Source organism: Misgurnus anguillicaudatus, chromosome 20, assembly GCF_027580225.2.
Source record: "Misgurnus anguillicaudatus chromosome 20, ASM2758022v2, whole genome shotgun sequence".
NCBI lineage: Eukaryota > Metazoa > Chordata > Actinopteri > Cypriniformes > Cobitidae > Misgurnus > Misgurnus anguillicaudatus.
The window spans coordinates 37,910,938-37,932,720 of NC_073356.2; the positions used below are offsets into that span (position 1 = coordinate 37,910,938).

The following is a 21,783-nucleotide window of genomic DNA, read 5'->3' on the forward strand; positions in this document are numbered from 1 at the left end:
TTATGCAAAATCCACTTTTATAAGGTGTTTGGACATAATGTCATAAATCACCCTATGATGAGAAAAATCCACCAGTTCCTTGTGTTTTAATCCCCATTAAACCAAAGCAGTCTCATTAGACATGCACTCCAAAAGTGGCTAGGTGATTTTTGACCCATAATGGGTTAATATTGGACAGAACACACTGACCCAGTGATGGGATGCTTTAATCCAACTGCTGGGTTATTATACCCCATAGTTGCATAACAACAACCCAACACTGGGTCATTTTTAACCCAGCATGTGTTCTGTCCAATATTAACCCAGCCACTTTAAGAGTGTGCCGTTTTGATTATCTTATCAATGTGAGGTCACACTGATGAAGCCCCGCCCACTTCCAGTCCTGCATTACTATAGTTTCCACCTTTAGCGAGTTGTACTCTTAGCACTAGAGACTATTGTCTCAGACTGTATTAATCAGATCTATTTGAACTGAAAGCACTGTTTGTAATTGAGGAGCTTTAGCTCATTTGCATTTAACTCTTTCCCCACCAGCATTTAAAAAAAGTTGCCAGCCAGCGGCAGCATTTTTTATGATTTCTAAAAATGTTTAATATCTTCCAAAAAAAATCTTCTTTAACTATATAAACATACAATATATCATATTAATGAACAGACCCTCTGCTCTCAAATAAAAAAAAGTTTCATCCTACACCTTTATTTGTTTTTATCACCTCTCAAATACGAATAGGTTTCTTTAAAAATACCAAATTTTATAGAGATAATTGCAAGGACTTTTGATAGAGATCAGATGCAGAGCGATCCTCAAAACACACAAGAGTTTTAACTGTTTGACCTAAGGCAGTGCTTCTCAAATAGTGGGGCGGGACCCCCAGGGGGGGGCTTGAAGCGACACCAGGGGGGGGCGCGCAAGACCCCGGGGGAAAATACTTTTTCAGGAAGTGATTTTTTTTGCACCGTCACTTAAAGACATTACACCCCAATCACGCTGATAAGCCGCTTATTTTTTTATTATCATTTATTGATTATATTTAATTTAATTTTTCAGTATCAAATGGTCAAAAAATATTATACTTTAATTAAGGATTGTTTTTTTAGGCAAATTGATGCATTTTAAGTCTTTTTTGTTACGGACTAAAAAACAATGTTAATAAAGTTATTCTTTGTTGTAAGTTGATCGATATTTCTATTTTTGTGTTTTCTTTAATGTTAATAAGGATACAATGTTTTGCAGATGTGTCATTTTATAGACAAATTAAACTATTTACAGTCGCGGCGGAGAGTTGGGGGGTGCGAAATGTTTTCTTCTTCCTAGGGGGGCGTGACAGAAAATAATTGAGAAGCACTGACCTAAAGGAATATTTATACTGGGTTTTATAAGTTGGGTAAGAGCCACCTGGTGGATAATAGCGGTATTACAGATTGCCGGAAAAACTTGTCATTGACAATGAAGCGTTTTCTGAAACAGCGCGTTTTTGCTCCCACCCAAATAGGGTCATTTTGGACACCCACATTTCTCTTATTGAATCTCTTATTTGTGTGTGTGTGTCTAGTTACAGAATTAAATGTTGACTTTAAGATGATACAAGCAGTTTTTATCTAACATCTCGCGTCTGTAGAAGAGGCTGAAGAAGAGATTTTGGTTTGTGTTCAGTCATACAGCTACAGAAAGTGTCTCATATCACATCACTTGATGCCTGCATGCATAAGATATGAGAGATATATCTGAAAAAGCATCGTCTCATGTGATATTGCAACAGTTGGAGAGGTTTGTTGTTATTATTGCGCCGTCTCCCTCCACACAAATACAAACACACACAGATCACAGTGTTGAAGAACATTCAGTTCATGAGTCTATGTGATGTTTTCTCATTTCTGCTCGGGGGAAACTCAGGCACAAGTGACAGGAAGTGATGTCATGAAGGCTATAAAACATCAAAATAGCCAGACTAAATATTTAGATTTCATTTCTATACGTTAATCAAATTTCTTGTCAAATCGATAATGACTTGCTTTAGATAAAAAACTGATATTGTTCAAATAAATAATTTGTTGTCTTTCTGAAATCTCACCCGGTCGAATATTTTAACCCAAAATCAAGACTAAGGGGCAGATTCCCAGACAGGGTGTATCCTAGTCCCAGACTAAAATGCATGTTTGAGCTACTTGAATTTAAAAACACCTTGCACTGACATCTTAAAATATATCACTGTCATTTTTTTGTCTTAAGATGCACACCTGTAATGCTTTTTCTCAAGTTTGTTTGTAAAACGACTTAAATGTCCCAAAATAATCTAAAACCTGTCTGAGAAACCACCCCTATATGTTTACATTTTGCAGCATTAATGCATTCCTTGCATTGACATTATTTGACTATTAAGCACATTATAGTGAAACATGCATTGCAGTGATAAGATAATTTTTTGCATGACAAGAATGCATGTTAATGTGCTTCATTGTACATTTTAATGATGCTAAAATAGACTATTTTTATGCAAAATATAATTTCTTTGATGTTGGGCTGAAATATGAGACATAAAGTCTTTATGAGATTCCTCTGATTTATTTGACTGCACCAGTTGATTCAATATATTTGTCTTTGGCATGAGATGAGATTTTTTACATGTGTGATACAGAACTCTCAATCTTTAAATGTAACCTTAAATATATCGAGCAACTTTGGTGCATTGAACTAAAACACTTTAAAAACCTGAATCTGACTCAAACAGTTCAGTAAGTTAAATAATGTTGTTATGGTTAATGCTACTATTACCTGGAGTGATATCTGATATGTTTATAAAATCCATCGGACTATTAATCTGATAAACGCTCCTCTACAGGCATTGTGTCATCTGTTGACATGTTTGCATCAGTCGTCTCTCTTGTTGGCGTGCGATCGAGTAAGATGTGGAGAATTGTGATGTAGCACCAGAAGACCAGAGAGAGTTAGTGAAATGCCCACCCACCACAGAGCAATGTGGGTCTCTCCAAATATTAGCTGCCCCAGAAATGCCTGATGAAAAAACACAAAACAAAGCAAATTACTAAATGTATTTATCTATGCATGCGTGTTTTTTTTAAATAACTGTCAATAACACAATCATTGCCTAATTCGTACCTCCTGAGGTTTGTGAACATCTATTTGTATAAAATTTTTTGCAAACTCTTTGTTGTATGTAAAATATTTTTAAAATACTTTTTTTATTAATCCAATATTCTAAACAGCGAACAGAGTATCAAATACATATATCAAATATAACAAATATAATGATAGACAAATACAGAAATTAAAATAAAAAAGACATTCGCATTGATATATGTACAGAGTATAACAAATTAAGGTAAGGTCTTTTTTGCTTTGTTATTTCTTATTTCTTTTAAGGTGTATATGTAGTGTTTTAGTTCTATTTTAAAATGAGTAAATTTTGTTTTTTCGCAGCCCATTTACATTTATGGAAATATTTTTCCACTTACCTCATGTATTTTTCATAACATTTAGGGTGGGGGGAACTAATTTATTTAAAAACACCAGCCGGTTATTTGCACCCTGGTCTATTAAAACCACAAAAAAAAATAATAATAATTAAAAAAATATATATATATATATATATATATATATATATATATATATATATATAACACTAGCACAGTGTGATGTATTTAATACAGTTGTGTACTTACATTATTTTAATAGTTTTCAAGAATTTGTAAATCCAGAGATGCATCTGTTTTAAATACCTGTGTAACAGCGACCTCTAGTGGTGAAAATCTCCATATTGCGAATTTAAAGGAATTTATATATTATATTAAATATTATGAATTTTTATAAGATGTAAAATAAGTATTTTGTGTCCCCAGTGTGTATGTGAAGTTTTAGTTCAAAATACCCCGCAGATAACTTATTATAACATTTTAAAATTGCCATTTTGTAGGTCTGAGCAAAAATGTGCTGTTTTTGGGTGTCCTTTAAAATGCAAATGAGCTGATGAAATGCAAACACAATTGCAATGATGGTGGTTTGTTATTTGTGCTATCTCTTTCTCTCTGCACTAAATGGCAGTGCGGTGGTTGGATAGTGCAGATGAAGGGATTTTATTGTATTTCAACTTGCTTTGTCACAAATCAGGCAAAATCTGAATGACGTATTTTTTTCACATGCTTGCAGAGAATGGTTTACCAAAACGAAGTCACTTGGTTGAGCTTTATCACATTTTCTAGGTTGATAGAAGCACCGGGGACCCAATAATGGCACTTAAACATGAAAAAAGACAGATTTTCATGCTATGATCCCTTTATCTAATCGGTAGATGCCACTTAAAAACGCACACTGGCCCTTTAAATGAACTCCTTTCTATACAATAATGTGTAATGTGTTTACTTACAGATGAGATGAAGTTGGATGCCGTTGTGGTCACAGTGGTGTGGGTAGATGAACAGGAGCTACGCAGAGCCTTTGCCAGGAATGTCCACATCACAGCATTACAGGTGAACAACAGACCTCCACACAACAGTCTGAGTGGGATGTGTAACTATGAGAGAGAGAGAGAGAGAGAGAGAGAGAGAGAGAGACCAAATTAATTTGCAATTTATTCACTGCTACTCTACAATATTCAAAGACATTATGCGTTATAATAGGATTTAAACAGTTGTTATGTATAAATGAATTAATAATCAATGAATACAGAACATTAATGTGCACGAGAGTAAGATGACACGTGCGCTCAGGCTTGAAGGTCATACGTGTCTGTGACGTAACCGCAGCATCAGCATCATCATCTCCCAGCAGACGCGCTGTATTATTTTAAGACATTGACATTGAATCTGAACGCGTCCGTCCAGTGATCCATCATCTGAACCCGGCCCATCAATAATTCAAACTCACCCAGTCACAGGCGGTGGTCTCGTTGTCTTGTGTGAATCTCCTCTGCTCGCCCCACGTCCGCAGACCCGTCTCACACACGCCCTTCAGATAATCGGTACCGAGAGACAGTTTGGCGGACGAGCTCGCCACGGCACCGAGGAACCCGGCCAGCAGTGCATAGACGACACCGGGAAACATGACGATCATCTCACTACATCAACTCAACAACTCACATTTCTGTCTGGGTGGGTGCGCGCGCGCGTGTGTGTGTGGATGCTGCGCCACCGTGATGCTGTCACGCCAATGAAAACACCATCAGCATCATCACCTGATCAGATGCATTCTGGGAAGAGTAGTCCACGGACAAGTTACTGAAAATGTCACATAAAAGTCACCATCGTCTCGTGATGTAGGGTTAAAAATGAATTTGTACGTCACAAGCATCTTTCTTGAGTCCACAGAGAAGTTGTTAGTTATGAAGCATTTAAAATATATATTTAGCCCTCCATATATTTATATTCACGTCGCATTGGAAGAAAAAACTTTGTTTATGTTACAAAACTTTTAAAAACAACAGGTTTTAATAGGTTAAAATATATTAACTAAAAAAATATACTTTATAAAATGAACTTTTAGCATATATTTAAAATATATTACGGCTAATAATAAAATTATTGCCATATGGGTTGTAAAATTAGAAAAGTATTTGCTTGCTCATGAAATACATTTTGAAATATATGTTGATATATGAAGGTTAAAACAACATATTTTCAAATTCAAAATATATATTTACTTAGGCTTCACTTTCTACAAAATGTGTTTGGCATATATTCCATATTTTTGGCCAGAGAAATGTATTGTTTTTGCCATATGGGCTTAAGGGTCCTTGTCACGCTTTGTACAACTTTATATCTTTTTTGCCAATGTATTCAAAAATGTTTAGTGTAAAGAAGTTATCACTTTAGACATGTCTGCAGTCTTATCTTAATTTAAAAAAACTTTATTATATTATGCACTTATGTTAACAAACATCAGATACTACACGACGTGAATATTTATGATGTTATGTAGCTGTAAGTCCAGCAGGTGTCGCTACTTCCCCCACTGTTTGTACATTTTGCAAGAGATGTGTGTCGATTTGCATTTTGTGTGCATATTTGGTGGTATTGTGTGTAGAGAAATGGAGCCATAGTTTTAGAAATTGTGTGTGAGCAATTAGAAAAAACTGTAATGCAGGATTTATAAATATATGATATCAGACACATTTATTGGCTGATAAAGACATTTATTACTTTCAATGTTTATTCTATTGTCTATTGTAACCATACTAAAGTCATATTAGAATCTTATAGAGAGTTCACCCAAAAATGAAAATTCAGTCATCATTTACTCACTCTTTGTAAATTTCTTTGTTCTGATAAACAAAGGAAGATATTTTGAGGAATGTTGAAACCTTACCTAACCATTCATGAGTCCCATTCACATTCATAGTATTCCTTTTTCTACTATGGAAGGGAAAGGGGCTCACAAACGGTTTGGTTACAAATATTTCTTAAAAAATATTCATAACCCAATATCACGAAATTACGTGACTATATTACGTATGGACCAACGTGAAAATGTCACGTTTTGCCGCGTTTGAGCATGAGCATGTCACGCTTTTCTGTTTGTGTCACTGTCACGTATTGGTTACTCAACTTTTTTGTCCTAATTTCTTACCACTGTCGCTTCGGTTTAGGGTTAGATTTACATAAAATGACATCCTTACCTAAACAAACTCTAACCCCAACGTCAGGCGACAATTAGTTGAAGTTTAGAAAATATAAAAGAATAAGTATTGTATCTTTTTTTTTTATAAACCAATACTTAAAGTGACAAATACTTAAAGTGACATATAACACAAGCACCAAATCAAACCCTAAACCGAAGCGACAATGCTTTGAAAATAGGACAAAGAATTTGAGTAACCAATAAGTGACCGTGACACAAACAGAAAAGCGTGACATGCTCACGCTCAAACGCGGCAAAACGTGACATTTTCACGTTGGTTCATACGTGATATAGTCGCAACAAAGAATGCATGTGTGATACAACATGAGAGTGAGTAAATGAGGACCACATTTTCATTTTTGGGTGAACTATCCCCTTTAAATGTTTGTTTTTATAGAAATCATAGAGACATGGGCAGTGTTTGGGAAAGTTACTTTTAAAGTAATGCATTGCGTTACTTAGTTACTTTTCATGGAAAGTAATGCTTATGTTACTTTTGCATTACTTTTTCTTACTTGGCTGAGGCTTGATCTCTTTCAGGCCTTGCAGATGTTTTTATGACTGAAAAGTTCTGCATTCAGAAATTGCATGTTTCCGTCGCAAAAATTTGAAGCTCTGGCCTACCATCTCAGTTTCTGTTCCCGCTCAGACGCACATAGTGCGTAATTCTATGTTAATATGTTAAGTTTAATTCAGTGCATTATTTTATTTTTAAAGTTAATTAATTAACTAAACTGAAAAGTAACTCCCATTACTTTTTTAAAAAAGTAACTCACATATTAATGTGTATATTTATAAAGTAATGCGTTACTTTACTCGTTACTTCAGGAAAGTCATATTATTACGTAATGCACGTTACTTGTAATGCATTACCCCAACACTGGATTGTGTGGTGGATGTGTTTAACCTGGGCTAGTGAACAAATACCCTAGCAACTGCATACCTGGTAACTACCCACCACATCATATTGTCAGCACAGCATCTTTTTCTTTCTGTGTGGAACGATTCGTGTTGTTGTTGTTTCAGTGTTAGTTCCTCATGATGGGAAATCCTTTCTGCCAGATATTTGTACTTCCTCTTCTGTTTCCTTGAACCGAAGGGTTGGTTATTAATGGTTTACCTCTGTTAAGTGTCGTGAGGTCAGATCGTTCACGGCTGCATGTCCTGAAGTCAGACCAGAAATGCTTAAAAACCTGAGGATGCTTTCAGGTTACATCATTTTCAATGAAAGTGTTCAGTAGAACTGTGAAGATTATTATATTTTATATATATTATATTTTTATTACAATTATATTTTTGTCTACAAAAGTCATTTCAACCGCACTGTACAAATGAAACTCTTTGAGAAACATTTCAGTCAAGTGTTTCTAAACTTTTAGATTAAAACATGACCTTATTACCATGTTATTTCCAAAGCATGGAGGACAGAGACGTCAGGTCTTCGGCTCATTAAGAAACTCTGATGTTCCTCCTCAGATCTCTCCAGAGGTCACGGCACTCTTTTTATTCTCTCATTAGCACCGTTACACAATGAAAGGAGACAACGATTGAGAAATGATTCAAAAGCTTCACTTTCCTGTGAAAGATCTTTCCATGAACAACAGACAGATCTGACTAAAGGACATCATAGGTCACATTTTCTGCCTGGCTAAGAAGATAATTGGCTTTTTGTAAACGTTTTTCCATTTTGTAAGTTTGAAGAACATACCGAGTTCATTATAAAGTTTCTGAAGACAGACAAGTTGTGTGTTTCTTTCGGTGATGTATGCAAACATGTGTGTCTTCAGCCGATGGATAGATGGATAAATCAATGTTTGAACAGTCAAGACTTTTTTATATGTGAATGCCAAAACATTTCTCCCGATTCTCACAATCCTGACAGAATAATGTGTGCTTTACTGCTCGTCCAGATCTCACCATCTGAAGAAAAGGTTTCTTTGCTGATGTGTTGCTGTCCTGACAGTAAACTACACTGACACTGCGGTAAACCTCAGCAAGAACCACAGACTTACAGTTAAACAAGATCAATTCTAGCAATGCTAGGAAAAACAACCAAGTGGTGAGTACAGCCAATGGACTTCAGTCGGGCTTCATCAGTTAATTTTCTCTTTACACCGCACCCTTTCTTCTTTTATAATGATTTATTTTGGTGCGTCAATCCTTTGTATCAAAAAATCTTTATCTGTGACTCACAATCCAGGTTCAATATATTTTATGATTTTATTTCATGTAGGAGGAATGAAAAGCATTTCAAGATGAACATGCCCATCTTAACTATTAACCATCATAACATAAACTGTTGATTACTTCACTGCAGCATCTATACATCTTCTCTATCCATTAGTCCTATAGGGGTAAATTAGAGTTATATCTTTGCCAAATTCATTTATCTTTAAAGATGATATGGTCATGTAAACTCAGTGTTAAAGCTCTTATGTGTAATGTGCATGGTATATGAATTTTCTGTATGCATGGACAACTGTTAACCTACAACATTTGCCAAAATGTGCAGGATACAACCAGAGAACACTGTGTTGCAATATCCCATAATGCAATGTAGCCTACTCAACTTCCAAAATCTTTCTTGATTATTTCTTGCCAAAAACTGTTTTTTCCCCACAAAACTGAGAAACAAACAAACAAAAAATGGTTCCTCTTATGGTAGTAAAGAATAATGTTCTTTATAAACCTTGTAAATTGTTCTGCTGAGCTAACGAGCCTCATCTGGTGCTATTCAGACCCATTTCACAAGAGTGTAGAGTAGAGTTACAGTGTGTGCGCGTGTGTGTGTGCGCGTTTCAGAAAAAATTTGGTGAATCAGCCTTTGGATGGGAGGCAGCGCGTCGCGCACGCGTCTTTCAGCCCGCGCGGAGCTCAGACGCGCTCAGATGTCTTTGTAATATCCGGGTTGGAGGAGGGAGGGTCTGAGATTTCCAGCAGAAAACCGCTGGAGGAGCAGAGACGCGCAATGGCACCGGAAAGACGAACGCGAGCGCGCGGTGCGATGGAAACGCATTGCAGCGCATCTGAGATGATGATTTAGATGCGGTTAAAGACGCACGACGCGATGGAGAAGACCCCGTGTTCGTCGCAGCCCGCCGCTAAAGCTCGCGTCGCGGGTCGGACGGGCTCGGCCTCGCTCGGGTCTCCGGGTCCCGGTCGCGTTTCGGCGGGGAACTGCGCGTCTCCGCGACTCGGACAGAAGCGCGTGATAGAGGGAGTGCTCAGCAAATACACCAATCTCATCCAGGGCTGGCAGAACAGGTACCGACACCGAGTCCACTTCAGATTCATCCGAATAAACTGTTTTATGTGTTAATACTTTACTAAAGAAATGACAGTATACTGTAGTGTATTATGGTAATTGTTACTCTGTACTAAAGTATTCTTTACTATCTAGTATTAACTGTTATGTTTTTATTTGTATTTTATGCACATTTTATATTTTCACATGCCCATACTTGTGTAGGCTAAGCCACAATACTCATACACATCAGTCAGAGATTATTTGATGTGTGTTCTTATCTTTGATGTAATGAAGTTTCCAGAAGTCCATTATTGCTAAAGTGTTGCACTTCCTGTTTCTTACTCATATCTTGATTCTCCTCATGTCTGTGTGTTTACATCTAAACTGAAGCAGAGCAATGCTTAAAACATTTCGTTGTTTATTCATCTATTTGAAACCAAAGTCATTGGGTTATTTAATTAAATTAATAATGAAACACAAGTTATTCAGACATGTTGCTTACTACACAAGAGCTGTATGATATTCATAAAAAATAATAACTACAGCTTATAAAGTTTCACGTGGTCAGATGGATTGTATCACATCTTTAGATCAGATGTTTCTCTAAATCATTGGTTCCCAAACTTTTTCAGCGTGCGGCCCCCCTTGTGTACAGTGCATTTTTTCGCGGCCCCCCGAAATAAAATTTATGACAAAAACAGTTTTAAAATGTAATATTTTAATTAGACAAAAAATATAAAATTATACCTAGTAGTGCTGTTGGTTAGTTGGATTATTATTTTTTAGGTTTAATTACACAGAATTCATGATGAATGTATTTTATAAAATGTCATAAAACTGGGGCCCCCCTAGCACCATCTCGCGGCCCCCAGTTTGAAAACCACTGCTCTAAATGACTTCATTATTTGAACAGGATGGAAAGCTCTCTCACTTTTATTGTCTGTTATGTTACTGTGAAATGATCAGATGTGGTTATTATGAGTTTTATTTCAAATGTTACTCTTTTAAAGCTCAGGACACTTTTCGCTTTGATGTCAGCTTTGACTGATTTAATAGTATCAACTTTGTTTCTCCTAAACTTTAATTTTAATTTTTGAGAAACAACAGAGTTGTTTTGAGATCATTTGTTATGTTTCTGTTAACACTTTTGTTAATTCGCACACATTAGCATGAACATTTTCCAGTGGGAAACAAATGTATGAAACTTAAAACAAAAAGTTACTGTATGGATGTCTGCCTCTCATGACCTTGTTTTCAGTCAGGTTAAATGAAATCTGGTTACTTTAACAAAGGTTAACTCTTTTAAACATTACCCTGGAGAACAGAAATGTAACTCGACTCTTGGTGTTTCTCAGATTACAGGAGATTTTTGTGTGACTTAATTCCTCTCGATGGATGACCTGAAGCTTTCTCACAGCATTTCTCACTTAGGTTTAGTGTGTTGTTGTTATCATAATAAAATGTGGATGAACATTATTATATAAACAAATTATAAAGTATTTTTAATGGGAAGCCAGCAGCGACTGAATCTCTCAGGTGAATTGATGCGGTGGGCGATGAATTCTGACATATTTATGTCATGACACTTTTATCCCTCAGTTTTCAGAAGAGTTTTAGGTTTTTGCTTTGCTATGTGTGTCAATAATAAAGATAAACATCGACAGGAAACAAAGCTGATGTCACCATAAAACCTCCATGGTTTCCAATATCACAGTGCTTGCGTTTGTAGCAGGTAAGGTGTTTTTAGTGCATTGGTATATGTGGTTGCTAGGGTGTTCTGGATGGTTGCTAGGTCTTGATAAGCAGTTGCTATGGTTGTTTACTATAGGTTTAAAAGAGCTCCGCCCCTAATGATATTTTCCCTCGTAGATAAGATTTGGGGTCTCTCTTTCAGTGTCATTAGGTGTAATTCTGATTACAAATGATTTGGTGTATTTCTTGACAAAACTGTAAAGAAGTGTCCTCAAAGCTCACACACACAGGTGATTCACCAACTTTATTATTTTGTGGAGCCTCTGTTGACTAAAAGTAAATGATTTACAGATATTGCTGTGAGTCACGCCTGTAGATTTCACCTGCCTGTCTCTGCGTGTTTGTGTTAACTGGAACACAGACGTGAATAAACTCTCGTTTCATACTGTGAGCTCATCTGGGGCAGAAGATTCAGATTTTGTAAATATGATCACATGTACTCGGGTCTGAGCTCATTCTCAAGCCATTGATGCCTAAAGACTACAGAGATCTAAAGAGGCAAGCGTCCAGCCGAGAAACTTGAGTACTCGAGTGTATTTTACAGTGAATACAAAGTCTTTGAGAGTTACTTTTTGTACATTTTTCAAAGCCTACACTGTAAAAAATAATTCAGTGGCTTTGTAAATATCACAAAAATAAATTATTAAAATAACTTAATAAAATCTCTTTATGTCACTAAGTTGATTTTTTGAGTTAGACAAACCAAAATTAATGACTAAAAAATAAACATATATTTGTGTGTAAAATGTACAGATATTATTTAGTTGTATACATCAAATAAAATAAGTATTTAACTAACAGATTATTTCTTATAGATATTCTTAATATTTGTTGTAAATTTGAATCAATATATTTGAGAATGTCACACTTATATATTTCAGCTTTCAAAACTATTATAATTGCTCATTTCAAGTTAACATAGGTATTTAACATCAACAAAAAAAAAAGTAAATTTCATGCATAACTTTAACTATGATTTACTGAATATTTTTGGTGAAACATTATTACATTGTATTATTTGAGTAAATGTAGGCAAAAAAAATCATTAAATCAGATGTAAATTTAAAAATCACAAAGCCAACGGTTTTTTAATCAGCAGCAGAAGAAACAGCGCCTCTTGCAGGAAGACAAACAACCTCAAAACTCCTCAAAAATCCTGGTAAGTGTTGAGTTTATTAATATTTACACTTGTTTTTAATGAAATATTTGATGTGTCCTTGCGTAAACAACTTGTTTGTGTATTTATCTGAATACTTTCGGAGCCATACTGTAAACTGGGTACAATAACAGCTTTCTGTGCACATACTGGTAGATTAATCATTAATATTTTTATTTTACGTATTTATTCAGGTCACCAAAGTATTAATACAGCTGTGCCACTTGAAATGTGTGTAAAATAATAATTTCTGATCGTTTTATTACTGCATAAAGTGGTTGTGTAGACAAACACGTGTAAATCTGTACTGGCTGATAGTCAGGCGATCCGAAATCCGGTCCTCAGTTTCGCTCCACCCGGATTTATTAGACCTTTCACGTGGAAGCGGAACACAACAGAGCTTAACAGAGCTCACACGCTTATATACATTTATATTAATTATCTCTCGACTCCATATGCCTATGCTTTATTTTCCTTTTTTGTGTGAAGGGTCTCGCACACCGGTGGAGATGCGTTGCGTCTCGTGTAGGACAACTCGCAGTTTCTGATACCACACCGGACGTTCGCATTAAATAGCGCGAGTTTAGTCAGACAAAGTTTACTTCCAGATATAAAATATGCATTCGTAGCCTTTGTTAATCGTTACAGATTTGAGACAAATATGTTATTGTAATGTTAAACTAAGTGGCACTCTGTGGCAGCGTCCAGAGTCACAGCGGACAGCCGTTTAAATAAAGTTATCTTTGTTGCAGGTACAAGTGCTGGTGGTCCACCTGTCTGGGTTCAAGAGGTGTGGATTCTGCATGCTGTGAATTTGAGAGACCTCTCAGAGTTTATTTAGCTGATTGTTTTTGTAACATGTACAATGTATGCCATTTTCAATAAAACAACATATACAAATTGCTTTGTTTATCATTGATAATTGATGGTTCAGTATGAAATAAATGTATAACATTAAGTAAATAAAAATAATTTATTTTAGTTAAATAATATTCACAAAATTTTCATCTACATCTAAGTAACATTTTTTATGATATCAACTCAATTTTTTAGTAGACTTCACTGGGATTTTTTATTGATTTGCTTTTATATTTTTGATTCCATCTACTCAATTTAATTTGTGATAGGAAATTAATGTAATTACTGAAATCTAATCGATTTCATAGCTTTCAAATTTACTAAATTTTTTTAAGTGTAAAAATGCTTCACCAAAAATATTGAGTAGATAATAGTAATAGTTTTTACAGTGTAGGTTGCGACTAATCGTTTGCAGAATAAAAGTTTTTGTGGGAGTTCTGTGCATAATAATTATGTATAAATAAATACATACACATGGATGTAGAATTTAAAGAAGAAATATATTTATATAATACATATTTATATTTATATATAATATAAATTATATATAAATAAAAAAATAAATGAAATAAAAAAAATGTATATAGATATGCAAATATTTCTTTTGTATATATTATAATATTTGCAAATATTTCTAAGTGTGTGTTTGTATTATACATAATTATTTTACACAGAACACCCACAAAAACTTTTATTCTGCAAACGATTAGTTGTGACTAATCGTTAGGCAGCCCTACTAGGCTGCACATTTAATTTTGGCTATTTTTCACTAAATGACAATAGGCTATATTTTGTTCTGTTTTTGAGCCCTTTTTGCCTTTATTAGATAAATAATAGGAGAGGACAGGAAATCATATGGTGGAGAGAGAGATACGGGATTGGCAAAGGAACTTGAGTCGCCGAAAGTGGGTCTGCACCCTATGTCGGAGCACTGCCAACCCTTACAATAGTTTATTTTCTTACTAGCAATATGCTGTTTACAGTAGGTTACAATAGCAATATCTATTCTACACCAGTGTAAATAGTAATTAGACGCTATCTATACTTTAATATTGCAATATTGCCAGTGGGTGGAGTCACGCTCTGACCTGGGGTTTAGTTACGCTTTAAACTTTAGTCCAACCAGACATTGGTGGGCGGAGCTAATGTAAACATCGTTTTCCAACAAGGGGCACTATTTGCACTTAGTGTAAACAGACACTGCGTTTAATTTTGATATCATGAAAATCTGACTTTCCATGTTTAAATAATTGGGTCCCCAGTGCTTCTATCAATCTAGAAAATGTGATAAAGATCAACCCAGTAACTAAATGAAATCTCCGTCCACGTGAAAAAGCAAAAACACATAATCAATCGCTGTCAAGAGCATGCCACACCAGCAGGCGGCGATATAACCCAAATCGTAAAGCCAATCAGAAGCCTAACAAAAAGTTATTACCGGTTCCGGTAGGATAACAACATGACGCACAGAAGAAGGGGAGAGTCATATGGTGCACAATCTGACGTCAAACACAGCGGATAACAGCGCACACTCTGACGTCCTATAAGGCAAAACCCTGGTATTACTGTCTACACGACAACACTGCAACCAGCGTTTCTTAAAATCCTCACCCTGGCAGGGGTTTTCAAAAATTTTCAGGTTCAGTGCCCTGATACTGCGTTTTCGTGGACGAATGGCAAAGCGCGTAAAAATTTAAGTCATGGTTATAAAAATACCCGTGTCCGTGTGGACTAGGGCCCCAGTTTTGGTAAATCATTCTCTGCAAGCATGTGAAAAAAGGTCTGGCTCCCCTTGTGATGTCAGAAGGGGATCTTATTATAATAATACCACCCCTTAATCTGCAATATCCAAACACAGCACTGACATTTGGTGCAGAGATCAACTCATTTGCATTTAAAGGGACACACACCCAAAACAGCACATTTTGCTCACATCTACAAAGTGGGAAAAATTCATAATTGGCAGGGAAGCGTTTTCTCTTAATTGACGAGTTAATTTGTCAATGGCGGTGAAAGAGTTAACCTGTGATAGAGTTTACAGATAAATAGGAGACTCCAAAATAATGTGAGGTGCCTTGCACAGTGGGGCTGATGCCTTCAAAATATGTGTTCAGGGTGTCACAGGAACCTTTCTGCATCATGTGTCATGTCAACAAATGTGCCTGCTGCATACGCATCAAAAAGGTTCATGATAAAAGAAACGCTCACGTCACACAAGACACAAACTTAACACGACTATTACACATGAGATTAAGCGAGTATCTAAGCGTCTCTTTTATCATAAACCCTTACGAATTGTGTGTAGCAGGCACGTATTTTGATATTACACGCTATGCACATAGATTCACATGATGCACAGAACACATCTACATGCATGTTTTTATGAGTTTTGCATTCGTGCCTCCTTGGAAGAGAAGTCACGAGCCGCCACTGCCTACAATGCTGCCTTATTAGAAACCATCCAAGAATAGATTTCAACAAGCTTAGTGAAAGAGTCAGTAACCGATTAAACAATGGTTTACCTGGTTAAAGTGTGAGGTGATGATGAAACATCTGAGGGCTTCTGTTTCTTTTTCATATTTTTTAAAATGCAACAATAAACTTAATTTATGTGTGTTCTTACTGTATGCCGTTATCTGTGCTTCTGGTAAAGCAAATGCATTACGTGTGTGTGTGTTATTTACATTTACATTGAAGTATTCAGCAAAGCTTTTATCTGAAGTCTTCAGTGCATTTCTGTATGATTTTCTTTTGAAATTGAAATGATTTCAGCAAGAGTATCTGCAGTGTGACAAAAATAGAAAGTAAATCTGCACTGCTGTATAATGAAGCACTTCAATGTTGACTGCTAGTTTAACAGTTATGATCCGGTGATGACATCATCATCATAATTTATTACTATTGTGGTTTATCATATTGTGATATAGCTGATGATTCTCTAGATTTAATCTCTCTCTTTCTCTCTCTCTCTCTCTCTCTTTCTCTTTCTCTCTCTCTCTCTTCTTTCTGTGTGTCCAGGTATTTCGTGTTAGATCCTGAGTTGGGTCAGCTGCAGTATTTTGTGAATGAACAGGGGCGGAGTCAGAAGCCCAGAGGTTCACTCCCTCTGATTGGTGCATCTGTAACGTCGAGTGATGAAGCACCTCATATGTTCATCGTCAGCTCAGCCAATGGAGAGCTCTTTAAACTCAGAGGTGTGTTTTCGGTTTCGGACTCACATCAGAATATATTAAATAGTTCATGTTTATTATTTAGAGCATCCCTCCTCCACTCTTGGCTGGTATCCATTTCAGTGGTGGTGGTGGTGGTGGTGGTGGTGGGGAGTTACTTAAAATTCCAAAGCTCAGAGCTCTCCTCTCAGACAGCATGCAAAACATGCTTTATAATATAATATATAATATAATCTGATTCTCATTCACCAACTGTGTGTAAAACCAGATACCATCATTCATCTGTATGCTTTGCATGCAAGAACAAAGTTTTTTGTAAATCCAAAGTGTTTAATCTTTTTTTATCGATTATGTGCATGTAAGAATAAATGATTTGTATTTTTTGTATTTGTGAATAAGACCCAAAGTTTCCAGCACTGGTAATTATATATATACTACATGTTTGGTAGTGTAATGTTGAGCCAGATGGAGAAAACTAATTGTGAGCGGAAGAAACATATACATAAACATTTTGTTTCACTGGGTATAACTTCCTTAACACTTTGAATATCACACACACACATGCACGCACGCAAGCACGCAAGCACGCACGCACGCACGCACGCGCGCACACACACACACACACACATAAAAATTTTCATAATTCTATATGTATGTATGTGTGTATTTATTTCATTCCCACCAGCCTTTTTTTGAAAAGATGCCCGCAAGCATTTTTTGTGATTTTCACAAAAGTTTCAAAAACAAAAAACTTTCTTCTAAAACTATATAAACATAAAATTATATCAAATAAAAGAACAGACTGTCTGCTTTCAAACAAACAAACAAACAAACAAACAAACAAACAAACAAACAAACAAACAAACAAAATAGGGAAAACTGTTTCATTCTATCTATATTTTTTTTCTCTGCCTATAAACTCTTAAATATGAGTATTTTCTTCAAAAATTATATTTTTTGCAAAAAAAAGCTTAAATAATTGCATTTTTGTAAAGGAATTTTGTTAGAAATCAGATTTAGAACGATTATCAAAACATAAACGCAGTGTAAAATTAATAAAAAATATTTTGCTTAGTTTTTTAATAAATTAATATCTAGTGGATAATCGCCATATTACAAATAACCCCAAAACCTCATCAGTAACACTTTTTTATGCAAATGTTTTCAATGACAAGACATCTTGTCAATGACTGTGAATTAGTTAAATATACATATCAATTATACACAATACACACCCAAATATATTATGCAAACACAAAGTTTTATTTTGTATGCAATTCATTGCAATTAATCTTTTGACAGATCTAATCTTTTCTCTCTTTATGAAAATTAACCACATTTTGTGGCAATACCATGGTTATATTGTGGTAACTATATTGTTGGTTTGAACTGTAGTAAAACCATGTAAGGGTTGTAAGAGTTCATTTTTGTAAGTGTTATGTGTGTTTACATGAATCTGTCATAATTTCTCTGTCCAGCGGTGGATAGCACAGAGCAGCATGTGTGGATGACACAGATACAGGCCTGTAGCAGACGCCATTCTGACAGCAGTGCCAAGGTACAAACCCACTTCATATATGACCGAATCTACTGGAGATACTTGAAAACAGGGTTTTGTGAGTGTCTGAATAATGTGGTTTGAGTTGTCATTGAATCGGTGTAATCTGATTGGTCGGCTTGTTATTTACAGTTGAGGAAACTGAAGGATTGTGAGGAGCATCTGTGTGTGGACCGAACTCAAAACACACTGGACACACAGGTAGAAAACACACACAAACTCACTTAAAGACCTAAAATATTGTGTGTGTTTATAATAAAGTATTCTGGTGCTTATAAGTTACAGTCCAATCCACTGATATATATAGTAATGCTGCATTGCAATAACATACAGGATTTCCTTAAATAGAAACTTTTGCTAGAACGCACTGATGACATGAGCTTGAAATGAAGTTGTGCTTACAGAAATGCATTTTTGAAACCTAGAAATCCTGTTTGCTGTATTTAGTTTGATGTGTTAGCAGTTCACCTTCAAACTGCATCATTGTGTGACACATATCCCATTTATATTTTCTCTAGTCTGTAATGTGTTGTTTGTTGTGTATCTTGGCCAGATTTCAGACATGCGGGATGGTGCTTGGCTTGGTTTGCTTTAGCACCTACGCTCACTGTCAAAGTCGGTTCAGCCCACCTGAGAGAGATTTAAACCCTCCTGTGTGTACGTGTGTGTGCGCGTGTGTGTAACTCTCTCTCTCTCTCTCTCTCTCAGGCTTCATCTGGTCGAGCACAGAGTTTTTCTCCTCTTCCTCATCTTCCTCCATCTTCCTCACCTGCATCTCAGAGACATCTGCCTCATCACGGGGCTTCCAGCAACATCATTACCATCACACACCACAAGTCGCCTGCAGCTGCCCGTCATGCCAAAAACCAGTATCCACAGCGCCTCCAGGAGGTCAGAGAGGTGAGGTGTAGGATAAACCTGTAGTTCATCTGGTAGAGAGCTTTCTGTTAACAGTGCCAAGGTCATGGGTTTGATTCACACATATTGATAAAATCTATAACTTAATTCAGTTTGGATAAAAGTGTCTGCTACATGCATAAATGTAAGTGTCTGACACACCTGCGAGAGGTGAAATATCTTTGATACACATTGGACTTTATGAGAGAAACAATCACTTTCTGATTTGTGTTTTGATATCAAAATATTTGAATAAAACTATGTCCTATACCTTGTATTTTCTTATTTGCAAAAGTCTTTTTACCAAATTTTTCTCTGAACGTGCATCAGAATGCAGCATATACAGAACTTTAAGAATTTAATCTTCTACCTTTAAGGGGATCCACAAAGTGAGCTTTTGTCACATTCAGATTAGGACGGTCACAATAGCAGACTTTCACTACACAGTTACCATTATAACAATATGTGACCTGTGCTGGCAAAATGAGCCGTAATGAGAAAATTTACAGAAATAAAAAACCTTCATGATGTATGATTTGTTGGAATCTGACACATAATGACAGAGACAAAATGTGAGGGTTCAAAAGCAGAATTACTGTATCCATACCTTAAAATCACTGTAATAAAACTAATAGATTTAACACACACAAAGTTAAAAACAACACTTTAGGAAAAATATATGTTCAACTTTTTCTTCCTTTTATTGTTTGATTGACATTGAGACAGACAGCTTTAAGATCTGCTGTAATGCAAGGATCTAATATAATCTTACACATCAGATATTTATAAAACGCGTCTGTGGATGCTTCAGATCTGTCAGTCAGCACGAGGAAAAACATTTTCATGTCTTATCTCTCTTAATAACTCTTAACATCAAGCAAGTCCTGCACTTTATTTTCTAATTTCTACATGTTTTAAAACCCAAACCAAAATGTCATGTGGATGGAGACGCATGTTTGATGTACTTATTTTTATGAAAACCTCAATTTCGTAATTTATATTTTCTTTTGCATCTAGCTCAAAATAAGACGGTGTGCATTCTGACTTATAAATACTTTTTAATTCAGCAATTTTTTTTCAGTTTTTTGGCCAATGAATTGTACTCAAAAGACAAGACGACATTGTGGATTTTAATGCAAAATTTTAAATGGCTGCTAAATTATTTACGATATTATCATGTGTAGTATTAACACAATATTGATCATTGTGTTTTTTTGCCGGTGTATTGTGGCACCCCTAAGATCGGCCCATATATAAAGTGTGTCCGTTTCAGCTCTGGTGGGTTATTTGTTGTGTATCTGTGCCAACACATTACTTAGAAAATTAAATTGTTTGTGTGTGTGTGTTTTAACAGGCTTTATTTACTTAAGACGGTGAATAACTAATAGCACAGAAATGACTAACAGCGTCTTTAAAATACTGTCTGATTGTTTTTCTGGAGTATTTGATGGACACCCTCTCTCTCTGTCTGTGTCTTTTTAGGTTATAAATCAGGCCGAAGGTCAGCAGAAGAGTCTGGTTCAGTCCATCGAGTCTTTACCCACAGGAGGATCTGTGTCCTGTCTGGATCAAGATCTTCTTCTGCTGAAAGCCACGTCTGCCGCCACCCTCAGCTGCCTTGGAGAATGCCTGACTATCTTACAACAGAGCGTCGGACACAACAGCAACATTCAGTCGACGTACGACCGCGCTCCGCCCTCTGGTGAGTCCAATACGGACACCCTAAAGACACCCGGCGACCCCGAAGGGCCCTTGGTTACGCCGGACCCTGATCCCAGCAAAGATCAGGGCGAGGTAGACTGTGGCTCCTGTCCGTATTTAACCGGGCCGATGCAACTAAACGTTTGCAATAAATGTTGTTGAAGGGCTGTTTTTTATTTTGCATGTTCTGTTTTCTTGTCTGTGTGTTTGGACTTCATCTGTATCGGCGGTTCATTTCAATTGTTTTTTTTTAGTTCTGTGTCTTTCTGTATCATTTGTAGTTTTGCTTTTGTATCACTTTGGATATTGTTTGATTGTGAAGGGATGAAATAAATCCCTTCAAAGCATGTGAGTGTTTTATTGGCGTGTATGTGTGTAAGTGATCTTATTCAATGCTGGATGAGTCGGATGCCAAAGAAACACACAGGTGCCTGAATTAACAATCAATGCTGACCCGGTGGATCCAATAAAAAACATTTCAGATCATCTTTCACATGGACTCAGGTGCTTCACCTCCACAATGACTTTTACATCCTGAATTGCTTTTAGTTCATTTCAGATTTTGGGTTTTGATTTTTTCATTTTCACTCACTAAGCAAAAAGATCATTGGAAATCTTTTTGGACTTCCAGCGGACGATGTTTTAAACCCTCAAATATCTGAAGTAACCTGAAACACTTGTTTGAAATGTTGTGCTTTAAATTCTGTTCTGTGAACAAGCGTCATTTAGGTTTCATCTTTCATAAACTTTATTTTCTTACATTTATTTTTTATCCGTGTAAACAATTTTAAGTGGAGCACAATACAGGAGGAT

General features: G+C 36.0%; 2 protein-coding genes across 3 annotated transcripts in view; one reads left to right on the top strand and one right to left on the bottom strand.

The window, feature by feature from the left end:
* Nucleotides 1-703: 703 nt before the first annotated feature.
* On the bottom strand, nucleotides 704-5,167 carry tmem42b (transmembrane protein 42b). Of its 2 annotated transcripts, XM_073858650.1 has the most exons (5): nucleotides 4,883-5,167; nucleotides 4,383-4,529; nucleotides 2,774-3,013; nucleotides 1,351-1,925; nucleotides 704-835 (listed from the first exon to the last, which is right to left on the bottom strand). In XM_073858650.1, the coding sequence occupies exons 1-3, from the start codon at nucleotides 5,066-5,068 to the stop codon at nucleotides 2,870-2,872; spliced, it is 477 nt and encodes a 158-aa protein (XP_073714751.1). In that variant the 5' UTR covers nucleotides 5,069-5,167; the 3' UTR covers nucleotides 704-835; nucleotides 1,351-1,925; nucleotides 2,774-2,869. The 2 variants fall into 2 exon arrangements, with proteins under 2 accessions (XP_073714751.1, XP_055075628.1); XM_055219653.2 differs by having other exon boundaries at nucleotides 1,351-3,013.
* A 4,276-nt stretch (nucleotides 5,168-9,443) lies between these two features.
* The window catches only part of osbpl10a (oxysterol binding protein-like 10a), a 29,499-nt gene continuing 17,159 nt past the window's right edge, over nucleotides 9,444-21,783 (top strand). The window contains exons 1-6 of the mRNA XM_055220259.2: nucleotides 9,444-9,895; nucleotides 16,663-16,838; nucleotides 18,293-18,372; nucleotides 18,505-18,573; nucleotides 19,081-19,272; nucleotides 20,752-20,971. Of these exons, the coding sequence (XP_055076234.2) occupies nucleotides 9,675-9,895; nucleotides 16,663-16,838; nucleotides 18,293-18,372; nucleotides 18,505-18,573; nucleotides 19,081-19,272; nucleotides 20,752-20,971 (958 nt within the window). The 5' untranslated portion in view covers nucleotides 9,444-9,674. The remainder of the gene's footprint in view (nucleotides 9,896-16,662; nucleotides 16,839-18,292; nucleotides 18,373-18,504; nucleotides 18,574-19,080; nucleotides 19,273-20,751; nucleotides 20,972-21,783) is intronic.

Coding starts and splice junctions, on each gene's coding strand:
- tmem42b (XM_073858650.1), bottom strand. CDS start 5,068: ATGATCGTCATGTTTCCCGGTGTCGTCTATGCACTGCTGGCCGGGTTC. Junction 4,530..4,882: donor AGACCACCGCCTGTGACTGG/GTGAGTTTGAAT, acceptor TCTCTCTCATAG/TTACACATCCCACTCAGACT. Junction 3,014..4,382: donor CATCCAACTTCATCTCATCT/GTAAGTAAACAC, acceptor TTTTTTCATCAG/GCATTTCTGGGGCAGCTAAT.